This window comes from Colletotrichum navitas (assembly GCF_030913465.1).
Source record: "Colletotrichum navitas strain CBS 125086 chromosome Unknown LY79scaffold_5, whole genome shotgun sequence".
Classification (NCBI taxonomy): Eukaryota; Fungi; Ascomycota; class Sordariomycetes; order Glomerellales; family Glomerellaceae; genus Colletotrichum; species Colletotrichum navitas.
The window spans coordinates 916,109-934,491 of record NW_026850551.1 but is presented as its reverse complement, the minus strand read 5'-3'; the positions used below and the strand labels follow the sequence as shown (position 1 = coordinate 934,491).

General features: G+C 42.9%; 4 protein-coding genes and 1 non-coding gene across 5 annotated transcripts; 4 read left to right on the top strand and 1 right to left on the bottom strand.

Moving 5' to 3' along the window:
* The first annotated feature begins 6,728 nt into the window (after nt 1-6,728).
* LY79DRAFT_t34 lies at nt 6,729-6,800 on the top strand. Its single transcript has one exon. It is a non-coding gene; the product is annotated as a tRNA-Met (tRNA).
* A 329-nt stretch (nt 6,801-7,129) lies between these two features.
* On the bottom strand, nt 7,130-7,342 carry LY79DRAFT_492644 (uncharacterized protein; the record flags this gene model as incomplete). Its single annotated transcript, XM_060553325.1, has 1 exon — nt 7,130-7,342. A coding segment is annotated over one exon (213 nt), but the record flags the coding sequence as incomplete, so codon positions are not given.
* Nucleotides 7,343-8,057: 715 nt separating this feature from the next.
* Nucleotides 8,058-9,227, top strand: LY79DRAFT_506389 (family 88 glycosyl hydrolase; the record flags this gene model as incomplete). Its single annotated transcript, XM_060553714.1, has 1 exon — nt 8,058-9,227. One exon carries the CDS (start codon nt 8,058-8,060, stop codon nt 9,225-9,227), a length of 1,170 nt encoding a protein of 389 aa, XP_060419177.1.
* A 2,521-nt stretch (nt 9,228-11,748) lies between these two features.
* Nucleotides 11,749-15,313, top strand: LY79DRAFT_656148 (uncharacterized protein). Its single transcript, XM_060562682.1, has 5 exons — nt 11,749-12,115; nt 12,256-12,353; nt 12,494-13,055; nt 13,118-13,710; nt 13,767-15,313. Exons 1-5 carry the CDS (start codon nt 12,044-12,046, stop codon nt 14,923-14,925), a joined length of 2,484 nt encoding a protein of 827 aa, XP_060419176.1. The 5' UTR covers nt 11,749-12,043; the 3' UTR covers nt 14,926-15,313.
* Nucleotides 15,314-16,634: 1,321 nt separating this feature from the next.
* LY79DRAFT_539239 (uncharacterized protein) lies at nt 16,635-18,362 on the top strand. Its single transcript, XM_060556805.1, has 3 exons — nt 16,635-17,333; nt 17,418-17,621; nt 17,681-18,362. Exons 1-3 carry the CDS (start codon nt 16,686-16,688, stop codon nt 18,092-18,094), a joined length of 1,266 nt encoding a protein of 421 aa, XP_060419175.1. The 5' UTR covers nt 16,635-16,685; the 3' UTR covers nt 18,095-18,362.
* The last annotated feature ends 21 nt before the right edge of the window (nt 18,363-18,383 follow it).

Below are 18,383 nucleotides of genomic sequence, written 5' to 3'. Positions count from 1 at the left end.
CTAGTAGTAAAGGTTAATATCTATAAGATTTACTAAGACAAAGATATATTAGTTATTAGTATTAAAGGAGATATAGAGTATAAAAGGTAGACAGTAAAGCTTAGGATAGAATAAAGCTCCTTTTACTAAATATAAAAGAGCCTATAGGTAGTAAGAAGAAAGTAAGGCAAGAAATTATTACTTATATAGTAAAGATACTCTTGTCCTCTAGACTACCCTATAAACTATAGCTAAAGGTAGTGCTTATAGTAATCTATATATATAAGTAAGCCTCTTTAGTGTTATAACTAGACCTTGCCTATTAAAAAGAAGAGGCTTAGTTTAGATAGTACTTTTACTAGTAGCACTAGTATATATAGTAGTATTATAGTATAACCTTTGTCTTTACTAAGGATAAATATATATATATAAATATTAAGCTTATTTATTAATAAGTAACTATAAGAAAGGTATTTAGAAAAAATAATTTAAAGTTAAACTATAAGGGTATATTAGATACCTAGTAAAATATATATAAAATATATATAACCTTTATAAGATTTAGGTACCTTACTATATAGAGTAATTATTATATATAATATATACTTTAATAAGATAAAGTTCTTCTAAAGTAAAAACAAGAAAAGTAATATAATAGTAAAGTTAAAAGTAAAAAGTATAGTTAAAATTATTAAAGATAAAGACTATAAGTAAAATATAATAATAAATATACTTAGGTTAATAAAAGTAATAATAATAGTATCTAAAATAATAGTTACTATAATATAGAATAATAATCCCTTATTAAGTAATACTAAAGTAATTACTTAAGATATTAAGTAATATAACTAAGGTATTACTATAAGAGAAAAAAAAGAGGTATAGACTCCTAAGACAACACTAGGCCCTAGTAATCTAAATACTAAGATAGCCTTATCCTCTAAAATTAGTTAACTAGGCGTAATACTTAATAATAGTTAAGTAGTAGGATTATATAATAAGGCTAAGCACTATAGTACAAGAGAGATTATAACCTTATATAAAGGAGGCCTTTTAACCTTTATACTACTAGATAATAACTAGTGTTCTAAAATAGTAAAAGATATATAAATTAATATATAGCTATATAATTAACCTAATAGTCTAAGCTAAGAGAAGTAAGGCTAAGAAACAAGAATAAGCTAATAATAAAGGTGCTCTCTAGTGTATATAGGTATAGTTAACTATAGTACACTAAAGCGTAGACTAGGAGTAAGGTGCCTACTAGTAGCCTCTAAGGGGGTATTCTTTTTGTCCCTTAGTTAAGAGAAAAGACTAAGCCCTAAGAGCTTCTTTATAACCTTCTTAAATAATTAATAAGAAGTAAAAGCTAAAGTAAGTAATAGGCACTATACACTATATACTATAGTAAATATAGTAATATATAAGCTAATAACCTATTATATACTATAAATATTAAATAAGAAGTAATATTATTATAATAATCTTATAAGACTACTATAGACACTAAAGGAGTTAATTAAGATGCCTTTAGACCTTTATTAACTACTATAATAAGTAATAGACTATAAAATTATAGAACTAAGGCATCTTAAAGTATTTAAGGTAATTAATAAGTAAGATTTACTACTAGGAATAAGGCTTCTTCTATTAAAGTAGGTGTAGATATATAAGTAGGATCTAGAAGGATATCTTAACTATAGTAAGGTATAAGTTATTATAAGGGGGGATATATAAGAAAAGGACCCTCTTTTTTAGATATATATAGTAACCTTTATAGTATAAACCTTTTATATAGTAATAGCTATTACTATATAATTTAACCTTAAGGTTAGGTAACTTAATATAGTTAATATATTTCTTAATACTAAAAGAGACCTATTAAGAAAACTAGTATACTATAAGCTACTACTAGGTTATTAGTAAAAAGGAAAAGTAGTATCTATTGCGTAGGCCTTATATAGGTTATATAATATACTTCTTCTTTAGTTTAAGAAGTTTATAAAGACACTAAAAAGCCTAGGGCTCTTGTTATTAAAGGAAGACCTCTATCTCTTTATTTCTAAGAAGTATACTATATATATACTCTTTTATATTAATAATATCTTATTATATACCTAAAAGAGAGTAAGAAGGCAAAAAAAGTAATTATTATAAGGCTAAAAGAGGTATATAAAATAAAGACCTTAGAGAAGTAGAGTAGTATCTAGGTATTTATATTATATATAATAGACCTAACTAGAAGATATACTTTTACTATAACTAATATATCTATAATATAGTAGTAAAGTTTAAATATATAGATAGGATTTCTTTTATAACACTACTGCTAATAATAGACTTTCTCTAAAACAAGAGGATAATAATACTAGTAGAAGTAAAGCTATTTTAAGAGATAGTTAGATTAATCCTATATACTACTATAATAATCTAGCTAAATATAGTATTTACCTACTTACTTCTCTCTAGGTACTTAATAAACCTAAGTGTACACTATATTTAAGTAGTAAAGTAGTATATTTAATACCTCTTTTACACCCTATATTTATTAATATACTTTAGTATCTTAGGGGTATATAACTCCTTTACGTAAGTAATACTTCTTTTACTAATAATATAATTACTTACTAGTTATCCTAGGGGTATATTATATATCTCTTTAGTAGCCTAATCTATTAGAAAGTAACTTACTAAGTAATAGTTATAATATTAATAACTAAAGCTAAGCTTTTACTCTTAACTATATAACTAAAGAGCTTATTACCTTAAAACGCCTTTTTATAATATCTACCTTAAATTAAAAGATAATATATAGGTAGTATAATATAATAACTAGTAGATAATTTACTTAGTTATAAGGAAAAAAAAAGGATTATAATATAACTTTACTATATTAATATTTAGAATATATAGCTATAGAGGTCTATATAGAGGTAAAGTTAATATTATATATTTACTAATAAATAAGATACTAGTAAATAAACTTACTAAGAATCTCTTATAAGCTAAATTTAAGCACTTTAGAGTACTCTTTAACTTATAAGATATATAGTATACAGTAAATAAGAAGAAACAAAGACCTAATTAATAAATAATAAAAAAGCAAAAGCAAAAACTTCTTAAAATTAAATAATAGCCTAAGGCTAAGGGGCCTAAGCTAAAGCAAAAATTAAAAAATAGCCTATAGGCTAAGGAGCCTAATATTCTAAAAAAGTAAAAATAGCCTAAGGGCTAAGGAGCCTATTATTAATAGAGAAGGCATCTATATAATTATCTAAGAGATAATAAAACATAAAGTAAGTCCCTATATAAAAGAAGCTTACTAATAAAGCTATTAAGGTTAACCTATATATAAGTAGCACTAATAGAGACACTATAATGTATATAAGGACTAACAAGAAGCTAAAGGAACACTTAGGGGTAATAGCCTCTATAAAGGGATCCTTAAGGCTACTTACTTTATTATATACCTTCTTCTTCTTTTTTTTCTTCTTTTTTCCTTATCTTCTTCCTCCTTATCCTTATTAAAAGAGATAGTTATAAGTAAAGTAGTCTTCTTCTTCTTTAGGGTTTAAGGTAAGACTACTTATATATATAACTATATAGCTATAATTACCTAAAATAAAGATATATAAGTAAAAGTAACTATTATATAAATAAGAAATAACTTACTTTATATAGGGCCTTTCTACTACTTAAAGTATATAAGAGGGTATTAGCTAGGCTAATAACCTTAGGGGTAAGTAGTATATATATATACTAATATATAATATATTAGTAATATTTAAGGCTAAGACCTAAGAGATACTTACTATTAGATTAACTTATAAGTGTACTCTTTAAGTAACACTTATAAAGGCTAATAATAGTAGGTCTCTTTACTATACCTTCCTAGTACTCTAGTGCTTTATAAAGGTATTATTATTACTACCTAAATCCTTCTTAACCTTAGGAGACAGTAGTAGGCTCTCCTTATTATTAATATAAGAGTAAAAAGGTAACTACTTTACTACTACTTTATTATCTATAAAATAAGTTAGTAATTAAGAAATAACTAGGTAATAATAAGTAGTAATATACTAGTTAAAGGTAAATCTAGGCCTAAGTTATATAGCTCTTCTTAACTAAAGTTAAAAGGGCTAGTCTTTAGAAAGACTACTTATTATTACTTTTAAAGAGCTACACTTGTTCTTTAGCACTAAAATTAATTAACTAGTAATAAGATAATACTTATAAGACCTATCTATAGGGGGTTCTTACTCCCTTGTAGACTTACTAAAGGTCTTTTCCTTCTCCTTAAGAGAAGACAAGGTACACTTATAGTAACTATAGTAGTTATATAGTAGTAAGACTACTATAGCCTTAAGGCCTATAGTAGCTATAAGGGTATATATATAAGCTTTACTAAAGGTAATAGTTTTATAAGATATCTAAAAAAAAAGAAGTATTAGTAATTAAGTAAAGTAGTATAATAATAAAAAATAATAATAAGTTAGTAATTAATTATAATAAAAAATAATAATATAACTTATAATTATTATTATAGTTATTAAAGAAAAAGAAAAAAAAGTAACTATAAATTTAGCCTTAAGGTAAATATTTACTAGTGTATAGGCTAGCCTTATAGTAAGTAGCCCTACTAATAAGAACACCTAATGCTAGTAGCCTATAATTATATAATAACTAGCCCTTTTACACTAGAAGAACTATTTTTCCTTTGTATTTAGGTGTACAGTGACCTACGCTAACGCCTAAGGGGGTATATTACATAGGATATTACTAACTAACACTGCTCTCTAGAACAACGTTGCTTATTAATCTAACCCTTGCTCCTAAGTATAGATACTTGCGGCAGAATCTACTAAGCAAGGCAATATTTAAGGAACATAGATTATAGCACTATAGATAGAAGAAATAAGCCACTTTTAACTATATAAATTACCCCCTAAACGTACTACTTAATAATAATTTTACTATAGGTCCTTCTTTATATTTCTCTCTTAGTTAATTTTATCTTTTATTAAACTTATTACTATTTTTTTTATTAATTTTATATATAATAGCTAGCTACTATAGTTAGGTTACTTACTATAGTTAAGTTACTTACTATAGTTAGAATACTTACTATAGTTAAAGTGCTTACTATAGTTAAAGTGTTTACTATAGTTAGGTTACTTACTTATTAACTTTATAACTAATTATAGTATACTAAATACTAATATAGATAAACTAGTAAAGTATATAAGCTTTATACTAAAGAAGATATCTTAAGTCTAGTAGCCTAGGTTACTTAGTTAAAAGCTAAGTTTAGTCTATAGTAAGGCTAGCTACTTACTACTTACTTTACTAAAGTTATTACTATAGTAAGTATTATTCTTTACCTTTATAGTTTTTTTTTTTTTATTAAACTTAATAGTTATCTATAACTTTAATAGTAGGTATTATTTACTAAGTTACCTTTAAAAGTACTCTTTTATCTTCTTTAAGATTTACTTCTTTTACTTTAACTTAATTATTATACCTACTAATACTTAACTTATTAACTACTATACTATTTAAAAAGGCTAGACTTATAGTACTATAATACTATTAAACTAAAGGCTAAAAGTAAAATAGATTATTACCTTAGTTAGTAGTAGTAGTAGTAAAAGAGTAGCTATAGTAGTAGCTACCTTTTATTACTACTATAATAGTAATAGAGTTTATAATAGTGTTTTAAAGAGGTTAAAAGTAAAAAGCACCTATTATATAGGCTTTTTATTATTATTAGTAAGCTTACTACTATTACTATTATTATTATTATTATTATTATTATTAACCTCTTCTTTATTAATAGTTACTTTTATTAACTTCTTTAGTGTCTTAAAGGTTATTATTAATTTCTTTACTACTACTATAGTAACTATTAGCCTTTATAGTGTCTTAATAACTATTATTAACCTTATTACTACTACTATAGGGCACTTAATAACTATATATAATAATAATCCTTTATAAGTAGCCTTATAGGCTTAAGTGCTATTAGCTAGTAGTACTAGTAATACCTTTATACTACTAGGGGTAGTATCCCCTTTCTTCTTTAGCACTATTATTAAACAGTAATAGTAATAAGCTTATTAATTAAAGCTATTTACACTATAGTATCTATGTGACGCAAAATAATTCAAAAGTATGTGGCCACTTGGCAGGGTAACCCCCCTGCGTGACCCTAACTAGGGTAGTTATTGTGATAGTGTTGCTAACGCATGGACTAAAAAGTAGGTTTTAGACGCTGCCAACGCAACAGACTGTAGTATGCGAGTCATACACGGGTTGATTTTGTTTTTCACAGAAACACTTTGTCCGGCAAGTGACCGAAAATAGTCACAACATGGTAACAGAGGGGAGAGTAAACTGTGTAGACGACCCGTATTAGAGGTTCCCGAACAAACTCTGGTAGGATCCAAACCGCCGAGAGTGGCAAAACTCTATCCAACTCGGTGATTTCCAAGATCCACAAACCCTACTGCCGCTTGCGCACGAAAGTTAAGTGAAACCACGGTACGCTACCCAAGGCTATTGCCAATACTAAGTCATAAACGGAGAGCAAGCAGAAACCTGCCCAGGATGTTCTGCGAGGGACATCGTGAAAGACATGATTGACATGTTGTTCAACCCATTGAGGTAGTTGCTGATGACTGCTGAAGAGTCTTGGTCTGCAAATTGCACAAGCAGAATGTGGATTCAGTCCATCTCCCCACAATCATATCAGCACAATAGCTCAGGGGTAGAGCGCTGGGCTCATAACCCAGAGGTCCCTGGATCGAAACCAGGTTGTGCTAAGGATAAACCTTTTGTCAAACGAAGCTTCGTTAGGAGACGGCCCAAGGTTTTGCTGGTGTCGTCGGTCTCGTAGTCGGTCCCAAAGTTTTGGATAGACCCGTCCGTCGTAGCTTAGTGTGGATGCGAACATGAAGTGAGGGCTGCAAGGTCGCGTACAGCTGTGGCTACACCGGCGATGACTTTTTCGCCAACTCGGCCCGTCCTCGAAAACAAATCCACTTGAAGACACCCACCAGAGCGTGCATCATCACGGCGCGGGAGGATGAGCTTGACTTCGCGGGTGCCGTCTTCGGAGCCTACGAGACTAGCGGCGAGCGTGTCGTGATGACGAGCCCTTTTTCCTGCCTGGGCGACGAACCCGAACTTCTTCTGACAACAGACCAGCAGGTTGTTCCGTGCGTACGTTCGAACCGTGGGCATTGAGGGTATCGGCATGGTCTTCTTCCATCTCGTCTTCCGCCTCGTAGCCGAGCATACACAGAGCGTCAAGAACACGGTTTCGGAGGTCACGCGCAAGCTCGGCCACGCCAAAGCTGGGACGGTCTACACCTTCTCGCCGGGTACCGCCCAGCTCACTATTGCTCGTGTCCGTTCCCCTGCCGCCGTGGCCTGGGCCGAAACCAACCTCGATGCCGACATCTTTACCGTTCCCGCCAGCGGCAGTGCTGATGTCAATTTTACTACCGTTGCCCTGATCCTGGCTCAATTAGCCATTAGCAGGGTGCAGCCCACGTTTCCCGGGTCTCCGAATACGTAGGACTACGTAGGGCTGCTTGTTGTCAGTTCCAGAAGTAACCATCAGCTGCAATAACTTCACACGGCTTCCAGTCTTTTGTGGCACGATGCTTTTTTGGACATTATTTGTCCCACCAGTCCATTGATAACCCCTGCTGACTCCAGCACTCGCCCAAATCCGCTCAATGGCGTGGTGCTTTGGGGATATGCTGCCAGCATGCATTGGCGCCCTGAGAGAGAGAGAGAGTGGACCGGAATGCAACATGGGGCTGTTCCGTACGCTAAATGAGCTATCAAAATAAGGAACAACCGACCGGCATTTTACGTTTTGGCGAGAAATACAGGGAATAGCGTTCCCGAAGGTGCACTCCTGGAGGTACGCGGGCTCGGTAATTACCGGCCAGCCGGCTCGAGTCACGACAGCAGTATAAAGCCAGCACAACGTGCTCATGTCAGCTTGCAGTCTCACTTCCCGGCTTGAGCAACTCTGGAGGCTCCTTGTTGACCTTTCCGTGGCCGCCATGCGACACCTCACGGCCGGGCTTCTCGCCCTTGGCGCCCTCGCTGCCGCCACCCCGGCGACATCCGAAGGCCGCCCGTACTCGACATGGATGCTCGACAGCATCAAGGCGCGGAAACAAGGCATCATCTCGTCGGGCGCATCGAGCAGCTACTTGGAGACCGGCATTCTCTCCATTGCCCTCGAAGCCGCCATCGCGCAGTACCCGGACCTCGAGGATCAGTACGCCCCCTACCTGGAGAATGTCCTCGAATCCGGCACACCAACCCTCGCGAACGCCACCTATGTGGCGACGCGGCCCTTAGATCGCTTCTCGATCGCAAATGCCGTTGCAAGACCCTCCCAGGCGGATGTCATTTCAATCTCAACTACCGTCTCGGCAGCGGCGAACGCCATCAATGAGTCTCTGTCGCTTCAGACCCGGAACCCCGAGGGCGGGCTGTGGTACTACGTTTACCCGCAATGGAGTTACCTCGATGGCATGTTCTCAGTGCTGCCCTTCATGGCATCCCTGCCGCAGCCTAACTACACGGACATCAGCCTGCAGATAACTCTTCTCTACGAGCACTGCTTCCAGAAGAACACCTCGCTGCTAGTGCATGGGTACGACTACTCCAAGAAGGCCGTCTGGGCGGACAAGGAAACGGGCGCGAGCCCTTACGTTTGGGGTCGCTCGCTAGGCTGGTTCGTCGCGGGACTGGTACAGACTTGGGAGTCTCTGAACTGTCCCAGGGGCAAGCCCGAGGCGGAACCGGTTTGCGAACGTCTCCGCACGGTGATGACCCAGCTCGCCACGTCGCTGGTCAGATACGCCGACCCGGAGACCGGGGCCTGGTGGCAGCTCACGACGTTCCCCGGGCGAAGCGGCAACTATCTCGAAAGCTCCAGCACCGCCCTCTTCGTCTTCTCCCTGTTGAAGGGCGGGAGACTCGGCATGCTCGCGGACGCCAACGTCGACTTCAGGACGGCCGCCCTGAAAGCCTACGACTACACCACGCGCAACTTCGTTGTGGACACTGGGAACGGGACCATTGGCTACAACAAGACGGTGGCCGTCTGCAGCCTCAACTCCACGGCGTCATACGAGTATTATACCAACCAGCCGTTGTTGCCCAACAGCCTTTTGGGAGAGTCTGCGTTCGTCTTGGCTTCACTGGAGGTCGAGAGATGAGGGAACGATGTCCGTGTATGTGGGGGGGGAAAGCGTCGGACCATGGATGTAGAGGCAGACTGCCAAATTAATTCGTAATCGTGCATGATGCCTACATGGCGGTGATAGAAATCCTAAGGGTATGGTTAACGGATGATGTGCGACGCCTGGCAGCGGGAATTTATCTTTTCCAGTCGGACTGTCCGCTGCCACCATACTCGAGGACGGGTCCACACTTAGAAACCACCACGGTGACTGGGATTGTTCTTAATCCTATACCTCAACGTTAGCAAAGATGCTAAGGGATCCGGCCATATGGCTATGGTGAAGAGTGGGCAAACGGGACTGGCTTACAGATGTTTCCGACAGCCCCTGTCTTCAGTCACTGAAATGGGCTCTCGAGGCTGATGAGTGTAATGGAACTGGATTAATGGTACCAACTGATATATATACCTCGCTACACCAAGCAGTTAATGTCAACTTTCTGGCCGAATGCGCATTGCTTTTGCGGAGTGAATATCTCGTTTTGGGACAGGTCGTTAGGTTATGCAGATGACAGGTCAACCCGTAGCGGAACTCAAATTGCAGTGGCGGTGTCAGAAGATACAAGATATGTAAGTAAGCAGAAAACGGAGTGCCCAGGCCAGGCTTGAAACCGGACACTGGCTTTGTTACCCTGGTCTGACGCTGTGCGTTGGCTATGGGCATTTAGTCGAAGGGTTGGTAGAAGTAGAGATGTATTTCGGATAGGAGTGGTGATGTAGTGTTGGCTCATTCACATGCTTCATACTTGCTCTAATGCCCTACCCAAACTAGTTATCCAATCATCCATGGAGAAAAAGGCAAGGCTCCCCAACAGGGTTTAATATGCCTGACCCAAACTTTTGACAAATGATCCAAAACGCCACATGTATAATAGACGGTTCTGACAGCGCATCTTTGCTCTTAAGCTTTTCGAAAGCAACGATGGTGGGGTCCACACAAGGCTGATTATAATTTCGTTTTGTCGTTTCATGTGAGTGCCGTGGCAATTATTAACAAAGTGTCCAAGCCACTTCTTCCGAGATTAATGACCGGTAAGTTCTCTGTTGCGCCCCCGGTGAGGCAACAGGATCGTATTTTTCTGCCCACAGAGTCACTGGAATGCGGACCTCATTCCGTCAGTGTGACTCCTCCCTCGGTAGCTAATTTCCATCTTTTCAGTCGCCAAACCTAAGATGGCATGTCTGTTGTGTCCATTCTTCTCGGATGTCCCAAACGGCCTCAAGTGCCTAAAACAACAGAGCAACGCTGGATATTTCCAAGACGGTGGAATAACAGCAAGTAATGTAACCGGCCCTAGACAACTGAGTTTGCACCACTGAGTCACCAACTTGTCCGGATCCGGATCATGGAATCAGGATTTATGCAGAGCCATCATCTCTGCGATTCGCACAAAGCGGATAGCTCCATTATGGCGAGATGGCATCTTTTGCTCTGGACAACTTCAGTTGCACCACCAGTGCCCAGCCACACACACCACACACACACACACACACACACGCACGGAATGGGCGGGCTCTAAATCACGCAGGTTCCATCATCGGGTTATTCTGACAGAGCACCGCCGATAGGGGACTTGATCTTTACTATACACAAGTCGTTTCGTTGGCTCTAGCTTACCTGTTTCCCAAGATCAAGACAGTCCGAGCCAATCGTTGTCGTCTGAACAAATACAATAAAAAGATTTACAGTTTGTGGGGCTTTGCCTACTGACTCCAAGGTTACAACTGGCAGCAATGGCTCCCATACATAGGAGATCTTTCGGGGAATTCTCTTGGGCAATCCAATAGCCTTTGGTCTATGAAATGACACGACCCTCGAATGGTCCGATTGGGCGTGAGTTGAGACAGAAGGCATTGGTTGGCTCCGAAATCTTCGATCTTATTGGCAAACACCAATATCGGACGGAGTAAAACGGGACTGCCTAGTTCATATTCACACCATGGGATCCCTGACGCCGTGAGCCTCACTGTCGATGAGGATGCTTGAAGATTCTTCCAACAAACAAAAAAGCACAGTAGCAGGCAGAAGAGGGGTCGGAAGACACAAGTAGTAAGACAAGCAATACTACGGGCGGTCTGTAACATTTGACAATATCATAGTTTATGGACAACGCCAAATGAAACAGACAACGTGATCGTATGTCCTCCTCGACAGAACAGCATACCTACGCCTTGAGAGAGATGTCTGCCCGACGAGAATAGTCCGGGCAGAACTTTCGACAGGGAAAGAGATGACACAGTGCCGGCATAACTTTATTATACAGAAAGTCTTGACACCCTCATGGTACATGAGATGGTAGGGGGAAGGAGGGTTGAATAAATGACTATCTGGCATGCGGATTGGCATTTTGCATAAATGCACAGTGATAAGCCATGCCTGTCAATCCACATATTGCTCATCGCTTTCATCCCAAGTGCTGTTGTAACCTGCCATGACCGCTGGGGGAAGGTTCTCCCTTTCCCTACAGTTCTACCGAAAACCTATAATCCCGGCCCATCTACTGTAAGTTTGCGGGTGGATAGTATCGGCCGTGAACCAAGACGTCTCTACCCCAGGCGGGGACCCCACGCTACCTTCGTCTCCTTGTTTGATATTGCGAGAGTGTTGATGTGACAAGCCCCTAACAAAGTCCCAAAAAGCCATCGTAGTGCCAGGTGGTAAGCCTGGGACGCGTATTCACATGCCCTCGATCCATCTTCCCATCAACTAAAGCCTTTCTAGCAGCTCAAATCTCGACACATCGGCCGTGGTAACACAAACAACCTCTGCAACACGCCTTCATTTTGCCACTTATGGCTACACGGGTGAATCCGCCCAAGAAGGTCCGATTGGCCTGTCGACGTTGTCGCATAAGACGCATCAAGGTAGGGCTGTCTCTCGTTTCCCGCCCCACGGATCGCCTGCCCTCCCATCCAGCCGGCGCTTGCTCTTAGCCTGATCTAGCTGGGATCGATCCGCCGCGTCGTTCCGGTCTGGTTGTTTTGCGTTGCTCATTCCTTTCTAGTGTGACGGAGAAGTCCCTGCGTGTACCAACTGCGCAAGAGCTGGCGAAACTTGCCTGGACGTCGACAGCCAGAATTCCGGCTTACTGGTTCCTCGCAAGTAAGCATAACACCTCTGTTCCTGATCTACCACGTTCACAAAGCGAGCCTTTACCTAGCGGTCGGAGCCATCCCTGCTGCATGGTTGGGCTGATCCAAAAGTCCCTCGCTGACAGGTCGAGTCGACCTCCCGGGGCACAGTTTCGCTAGTGCTGCCCGTGCTAGAATTCAATGGCTCGAAAACATTATCAAACAACGCCTCCCTGATGTCGACCTCTCACAAGGCCCGCAGATTGACGCCTTTCCCGACCCGAAAGGATCGGCTAACGTCGCTGACGCGGACCAGGACGATGAAGTCGTCTCGACCTCGTCGTTTCGGTCCGGTCCCGGAAGCTGCCAGCCCACTCGACAAACCCTGAGTCTTGGGTCCCAACGGATGGGAATCAAGCGGCCCGCGGAAACCATGAGTTCCTACAAACACGATGAGCAATTTCCAGACCCCACACACTCAGTCGCGATGAACCCGGGGTTTTTGTCCCTGAATTCGGACTCCAATCGAAAGTACTACCTAGGGTCAAGCTCCGGGGCTCTATTCACAAACCTCATAGGGACGTCTCCTTCTAGTGCCGAGTCGACAACTGCGGCTTTGCTGGATGACGTACAAGCCCAAGGCCCATCTTCCGAATGGCATGAGATATCGGCCTCAGGGCCTGACAACGTCTCGCAACAGCATAACCGTTCCATGCACGTTTTTCTAAGACAGGTTCGTCCTTGAGCTTGTCCCTTCCACAGACAAGAACGACGCTGATATTCTTTTCCCTACAGGAGCTTCCCAGAAAGGAAGATTCTGTAAAGCTGGTTCACACCTACATCCGATGGATACACCCCGACTACCCAGTCCTCGAGCCAAGTTCTCTACTTAGTGCTTTGGAAGCTCTTTACGCGACATATCCATGCTCGATTGATGAAGATCCTCTACCCAATGGCTGGCCCAGTTCAGTTCAAGCCTTCCGGTGGAACGGAAGACAAAGGACACCCAATGGCCAAGGCTTTCATTCTGTGCCCATGCCGGTTGTGGCATTCATCTTGTTCATGGTATTTAACATTGCGGCTATTGTCAAAGTCAGGTCACGGGTCTACGAATTTCCACCCGAGAGGTTTTATCGGGCTGCGCTATACTTCTCCAGGGATTGCTTCTCGCAAATATCGCTGTCGTCGATTCAGGCTCTGGTTACCCTGATTGTCCACAGTATTATGACACCAGCGGAAGTTAACCTCTTCACTCTCGTTCACATCGGGCTGGCCCATTGCATTGAGTTGGGCATTCACAGGGAGCCGCCACCAGCCGCCGATCCGAATGACATCAAGTACCAGCAAATCCGACGCCTAGCATTTTTTACCATATATTCCTTGGATAGGTGAGACTGCATCTATTACTGTGCTCTCCGTTTTGGTTTGATGTTGACAACACCAGGTCGGTATCCTCTATCCAGGGAAGGCCCCTTGGGTTCCGAGACGAGACATTCGATGTCAAGATGCCCGAATTACAATCTCCAAGACAAATCAGTCCTACGAGCAGTCCAATGCTTTCTTCTTTCTCAGCAGCGGTCCTCCGGTTCGCAAGGTTCCAGTTCGAGCTGGATCGCATCGTTTCTGATGTCAAAGTACAATTCTACCATCTTCCGTGCGACTCGGCTTGGTTTGCTTTGCCAGCAGACCCGGAGGCCCAGCAGACCAGAATTAGAGACGAGATTGTTCGCTGGTGGGAAAGGGTTGCAGATGAGCCGTTCAACTTTCCAGGTCTCGACAACCGCCATCGGCGCATGTGGCGGCTGAAGCTAAAGATCAAGCATCACACAACGATGATTATGCTCTTCCAGCCGTCGCAGGCGATACGGAACCCACCGCCGGAGTCACTCCAAGTCTGTTTCAACAACGCCGCATCTATACTCCAGGACTACCAGACGCTGCACGACTTGCAGGGTGTGCATCACGGATGGCGGACAGTCCAGAACATTTTCGCCGCTGGCGCGACTCTAATCTACTCCTTCTGGACATGCTCGGCCGTTCGAAATAACGCATCCATCGCGGACCTGTCAAGAAGCCTGCGCGCGTGCTCTGGCCTCTTGGCTGTCGGCGGTGAGTGGTGGCCTTCCGTCAAAAAAGGACAGAGGAGCTTTGGTGCCATCGTTGACTTAACCATCCGCAGGCTGTATACAGGCAATATGCCATACAAGAATCCTCGCCTATTCGCTCCTCTTTCATCAGAGGAAGGGCATAATACCATGGAACAGTCTGAGGGAGCGCTTGCTTATGACTCAACTGGCCAGCAGAATCTCTCGCAAGTTTCGCCGAATGGAACAGACGCATCGTGGCCGCACTTACCAGGGTCTTCCGTGGGATTGCAACACACACAGAATTCCCTGCACTGGCATGGAACTTACCCCGACGGCTCGTTTCAAGCAGGAACAAATGACTACGTTCCGGAGATAGAGAATTTCCTAGCCGACTTTGACAAGTCCGAGTTCACCTGGAGCTTTCCTGTGGTTGGCGTTGGCGACTCGTGTGAAGCGAGCAACTTTCAGGTCGAGGCTGTGGACTACAAAAATATCGGCCAATACGACTCCAAATGACTGTATTTAGAAAGACTGCGCATGGTCGGAGCAGCTATGAAGGAAGTCATTTCGGACGGCTCCTTGCATTTGCTGCGTATTGGGTTCTGGAAGGAGTATTTTGCCTTGATCCTCTTTGACGTCAGTGGACCGACTACTCCCTTGACAACCTCGCATACATGACCCTTTCACACGCTATCTGTCTCATCCGCTCTCGGAGTTCAAGCAGCACATGGATGAGAGCTCTCGTCCATCTAGGAAAAACTCTGCCATAGTCGGAAGCTGTACCAACAGCTCGTACCAAAACATCCCGAAGATTCGGGGCCTTGTAGTCCAAGCAAGACAGGATGGCTTGGAGAGAACCAAAATACTTTTCCAGTCTAGCCCAGGCAGTGAGCAGATTCGCACAGTGGCTGAGAAGGATGGCAATCTTGAGACCCTGAGGCAAGTTGGCGTCGCTGTGTTGCTCAATGAGACCGCAAGAATCTCGATGTCAAGAGTATTAGGAAGAACTCTGTCATCTCCAGTTTCGACAGAAACTTGTCCGCTCGCTATAATGTAATCCCTCAACTCACTAGTTCGTCACGTCGCCCTACCTCACTACAGCATTTGCGTTCCATGGCAACCTCACCTTCAACCCAGTCACTGATGATATCTCTGTAGTAGCAGGTACGTCTGGTGAGACTACGGCATTCATATCCTCGCCGCAAAAAGCAAACGAACTTCCCCAGGCATTCCCAATAGAGGGTACTGATAACCACTTCCAGCCCCTCGTTTTGTATAACACGTCTAATGTCAGAGTCAATATCCGTCCAAACAGCAGACTCCAACTTCTGATGACCTACAATCATTAGCAGACTTGACAAGCGAGCGACGTGAGCATCTTGATCAAGCACTGGAAAGGCAATACCGATGATGCTTCCCCTGATAGTTCCTGGTACAAGTATCGTGCCTATCTGGGTTACATGAGCAACAACATGGCGGTTGGTGTCACCGGCGCATTTCTATCTGAAGCCACCTCCATGTAGATAATTGGCAAAGCCAAAGACCCCGTCGACCAGTTAATAGTCAAACCTGTGCCTCAGGTCGCGCCAGGTACGAAGAAGGCTGGCTATACGAAGATGCATTATCAGGGGTAGAAATTACAGAGAGGCCAAAAGAGGTACAACAAGCAAACATTAAAAACAATAACAGCTTGAATTGTCCATAGTGCCTGGAGTTGCCCGGAGGACGGACCAATTTGCTGTATTATGCCAGGATCATACCATCTGCATCGGGGCAACTATCTCGTAAACCTCATAAATACGGGTCCAGCAAAGGAACGGAGATGCTAGCAGCTTGCACTTGGCAATACTTAACGAGCTTAGTTTTTTTTTTTTCTTTCTTTTTTTTTGGCTCGCTTATAGACAACATAATCCATGTGTACTTAGCTGGAAGGTGTGAGGGTAACTGGTTATTACTGGAGTCCATGATATGATCTCATCATGCAGTACCTTTTTTGTTTTCGTAATTTTTCTACCCACCTGGCCCGACTCCAGGTTGCCTTGAGAGGGACCGTCTTGAGTACATGCAAGTGCCGTTGTCTGATTCCGGTTCGGAGATGTGCCCAGGAAATGAAGGCCTCCGATCGAACCTTAAGACCCCCGGTCGAACCTTAAGACCTCCGGTAGAACCTTAATACCTCCATGATATCGTTTCCCCTCCAACTTCCTCATGTAAAAACTGTCAGTCTTTCGACTTCTCGGGCCCGAGTACATGCACTGCTACAACACCATATAAACATGTCGACGAAGGACAAGAGCTTCGAGGTTGCAATTGTGGGTGGCGGCATAGCCGGCATAGTGCTCGCGATCTCCCTCATCAAGCGAAACGTGCCATGCGTCATCTACGAGCAGGCACATGCGTTCACCGAGCAAAGCGTCGGCTTGGGTATGACGCCAAATGCATTGTGGGCCATGCAATTGTGCGATGCTACGATCCGTGAAGCCTTTGACAAAGTGACTGGGCCGCTGTTCCAGTGGAACTTTCTCGATGGAACAGGCGAGACGGACGACAGCATCACTCAAATATCTATTGGCGATACGGCCGAAGGATTGAGGGGTTGTCATCGAGGGCAGTTCCTGAAGGAGTTGCTTGGGTTAATTCCTGAGAGCACAATCCGGTTCAAGAAGCAGCTGGATCGGATTGAAGAACCCAATGGCGCCCACGGAAAACTACTAATGGTCTTCAGCGACGGTACTACAGCAGAAACGGACGCGGTGATCGGCTGTGATGGGATCAAGTCCCAGATCCGTGGAATTGTCGTCGGGCGCGACCATCCGTCTGCAAAGTGCACTTATTCGCACAAATACGCCTATCGGGGACTCGTCCCAATGTCCCAGGCTATAGAGATCTTAGGAGCGGAGAGGGCGGGTACTTTCGGACTATGGGTAAGTTCGAGTCTTCAGCGGAAAGGCATGGAAGCGCTTTCGGCATTCAAGCGCAAAGCAGTGAAGATGCTGACTCCAAGGCAGGTGTCTCACGATGTAAACCTCGTCAGCTACCCGGTCGCCCGTAGCACCATGTTAAACGTTGTTGTCCATCGCACCGGCGTCGAGGATTGGCCCAGCGAGACACAGCTGACGCTTCCTGCAGACCTGCAAAGCTGCCTCGAAGACGTGAAAGGACTTAGCCCTCGCCTTCAAAAGATCGTTCTGTCCCTGAAGGGCCTTGACCGAGTAGGTCTAGAAGAATGCCCGAAGCTGATTTCATGTCAAGATCTGACCAACTCGTGCAGTGGGGGCAATTCGACCTTGGGGAGTGTCCTCCGACATATGCCAAAGGCCGCATTTGTCTCATTGGCGACGCAGCCCATGCGACCACGCCACACCTGGGCGCTGGGGCTGGCATCTGCATAGAAGATGCCGCAGTCATGGCATCGCTGCTAGCAGTGGATAGAGTCCGAGGCGGTCCGGACATCGAAGCAGCCTTTGCTGCGTTTAACGCAAATCGTCGGGAGCGAGGCGAGTGGCTTATTCGAAATAGCAGGCGAGCCGGCGAGCTAATCCAGCTTCAATCTGAGCACAAGAAAGACTTCCGGAAGTTGGAATCAGAACTCCAATCGCTTGCCGCCAAAGTGTATAGGTTTGATGTCGAAATGAACATTCGAGAGGCTGTGGAGGATCTGAACAAGCGACTCTCAGCGGCCTAGACACACGGTACTTGCATATATGAGAAGCCAGGAAGTTATCTCCAGTCCGTTTGAGTGTGCTCAAAGGACTTTCCTGAGGATGGCTTCTACACCTGCGTCTTGGCGCTCCTCGAAAATGTCGGCTGTTTGGAGAGAAACCGACGATGGTACACGCCAACACGAATACCTTTTTCAAGATTAACAGTAAGCCCCAACTATGTAGAGAGCCGCGTGTCTCTAAGCTCAAAGCTATCATAGCCAGCCTTTAATTTACCTGTTTGTCACCTCGCTCTACATATACCCATGAGTC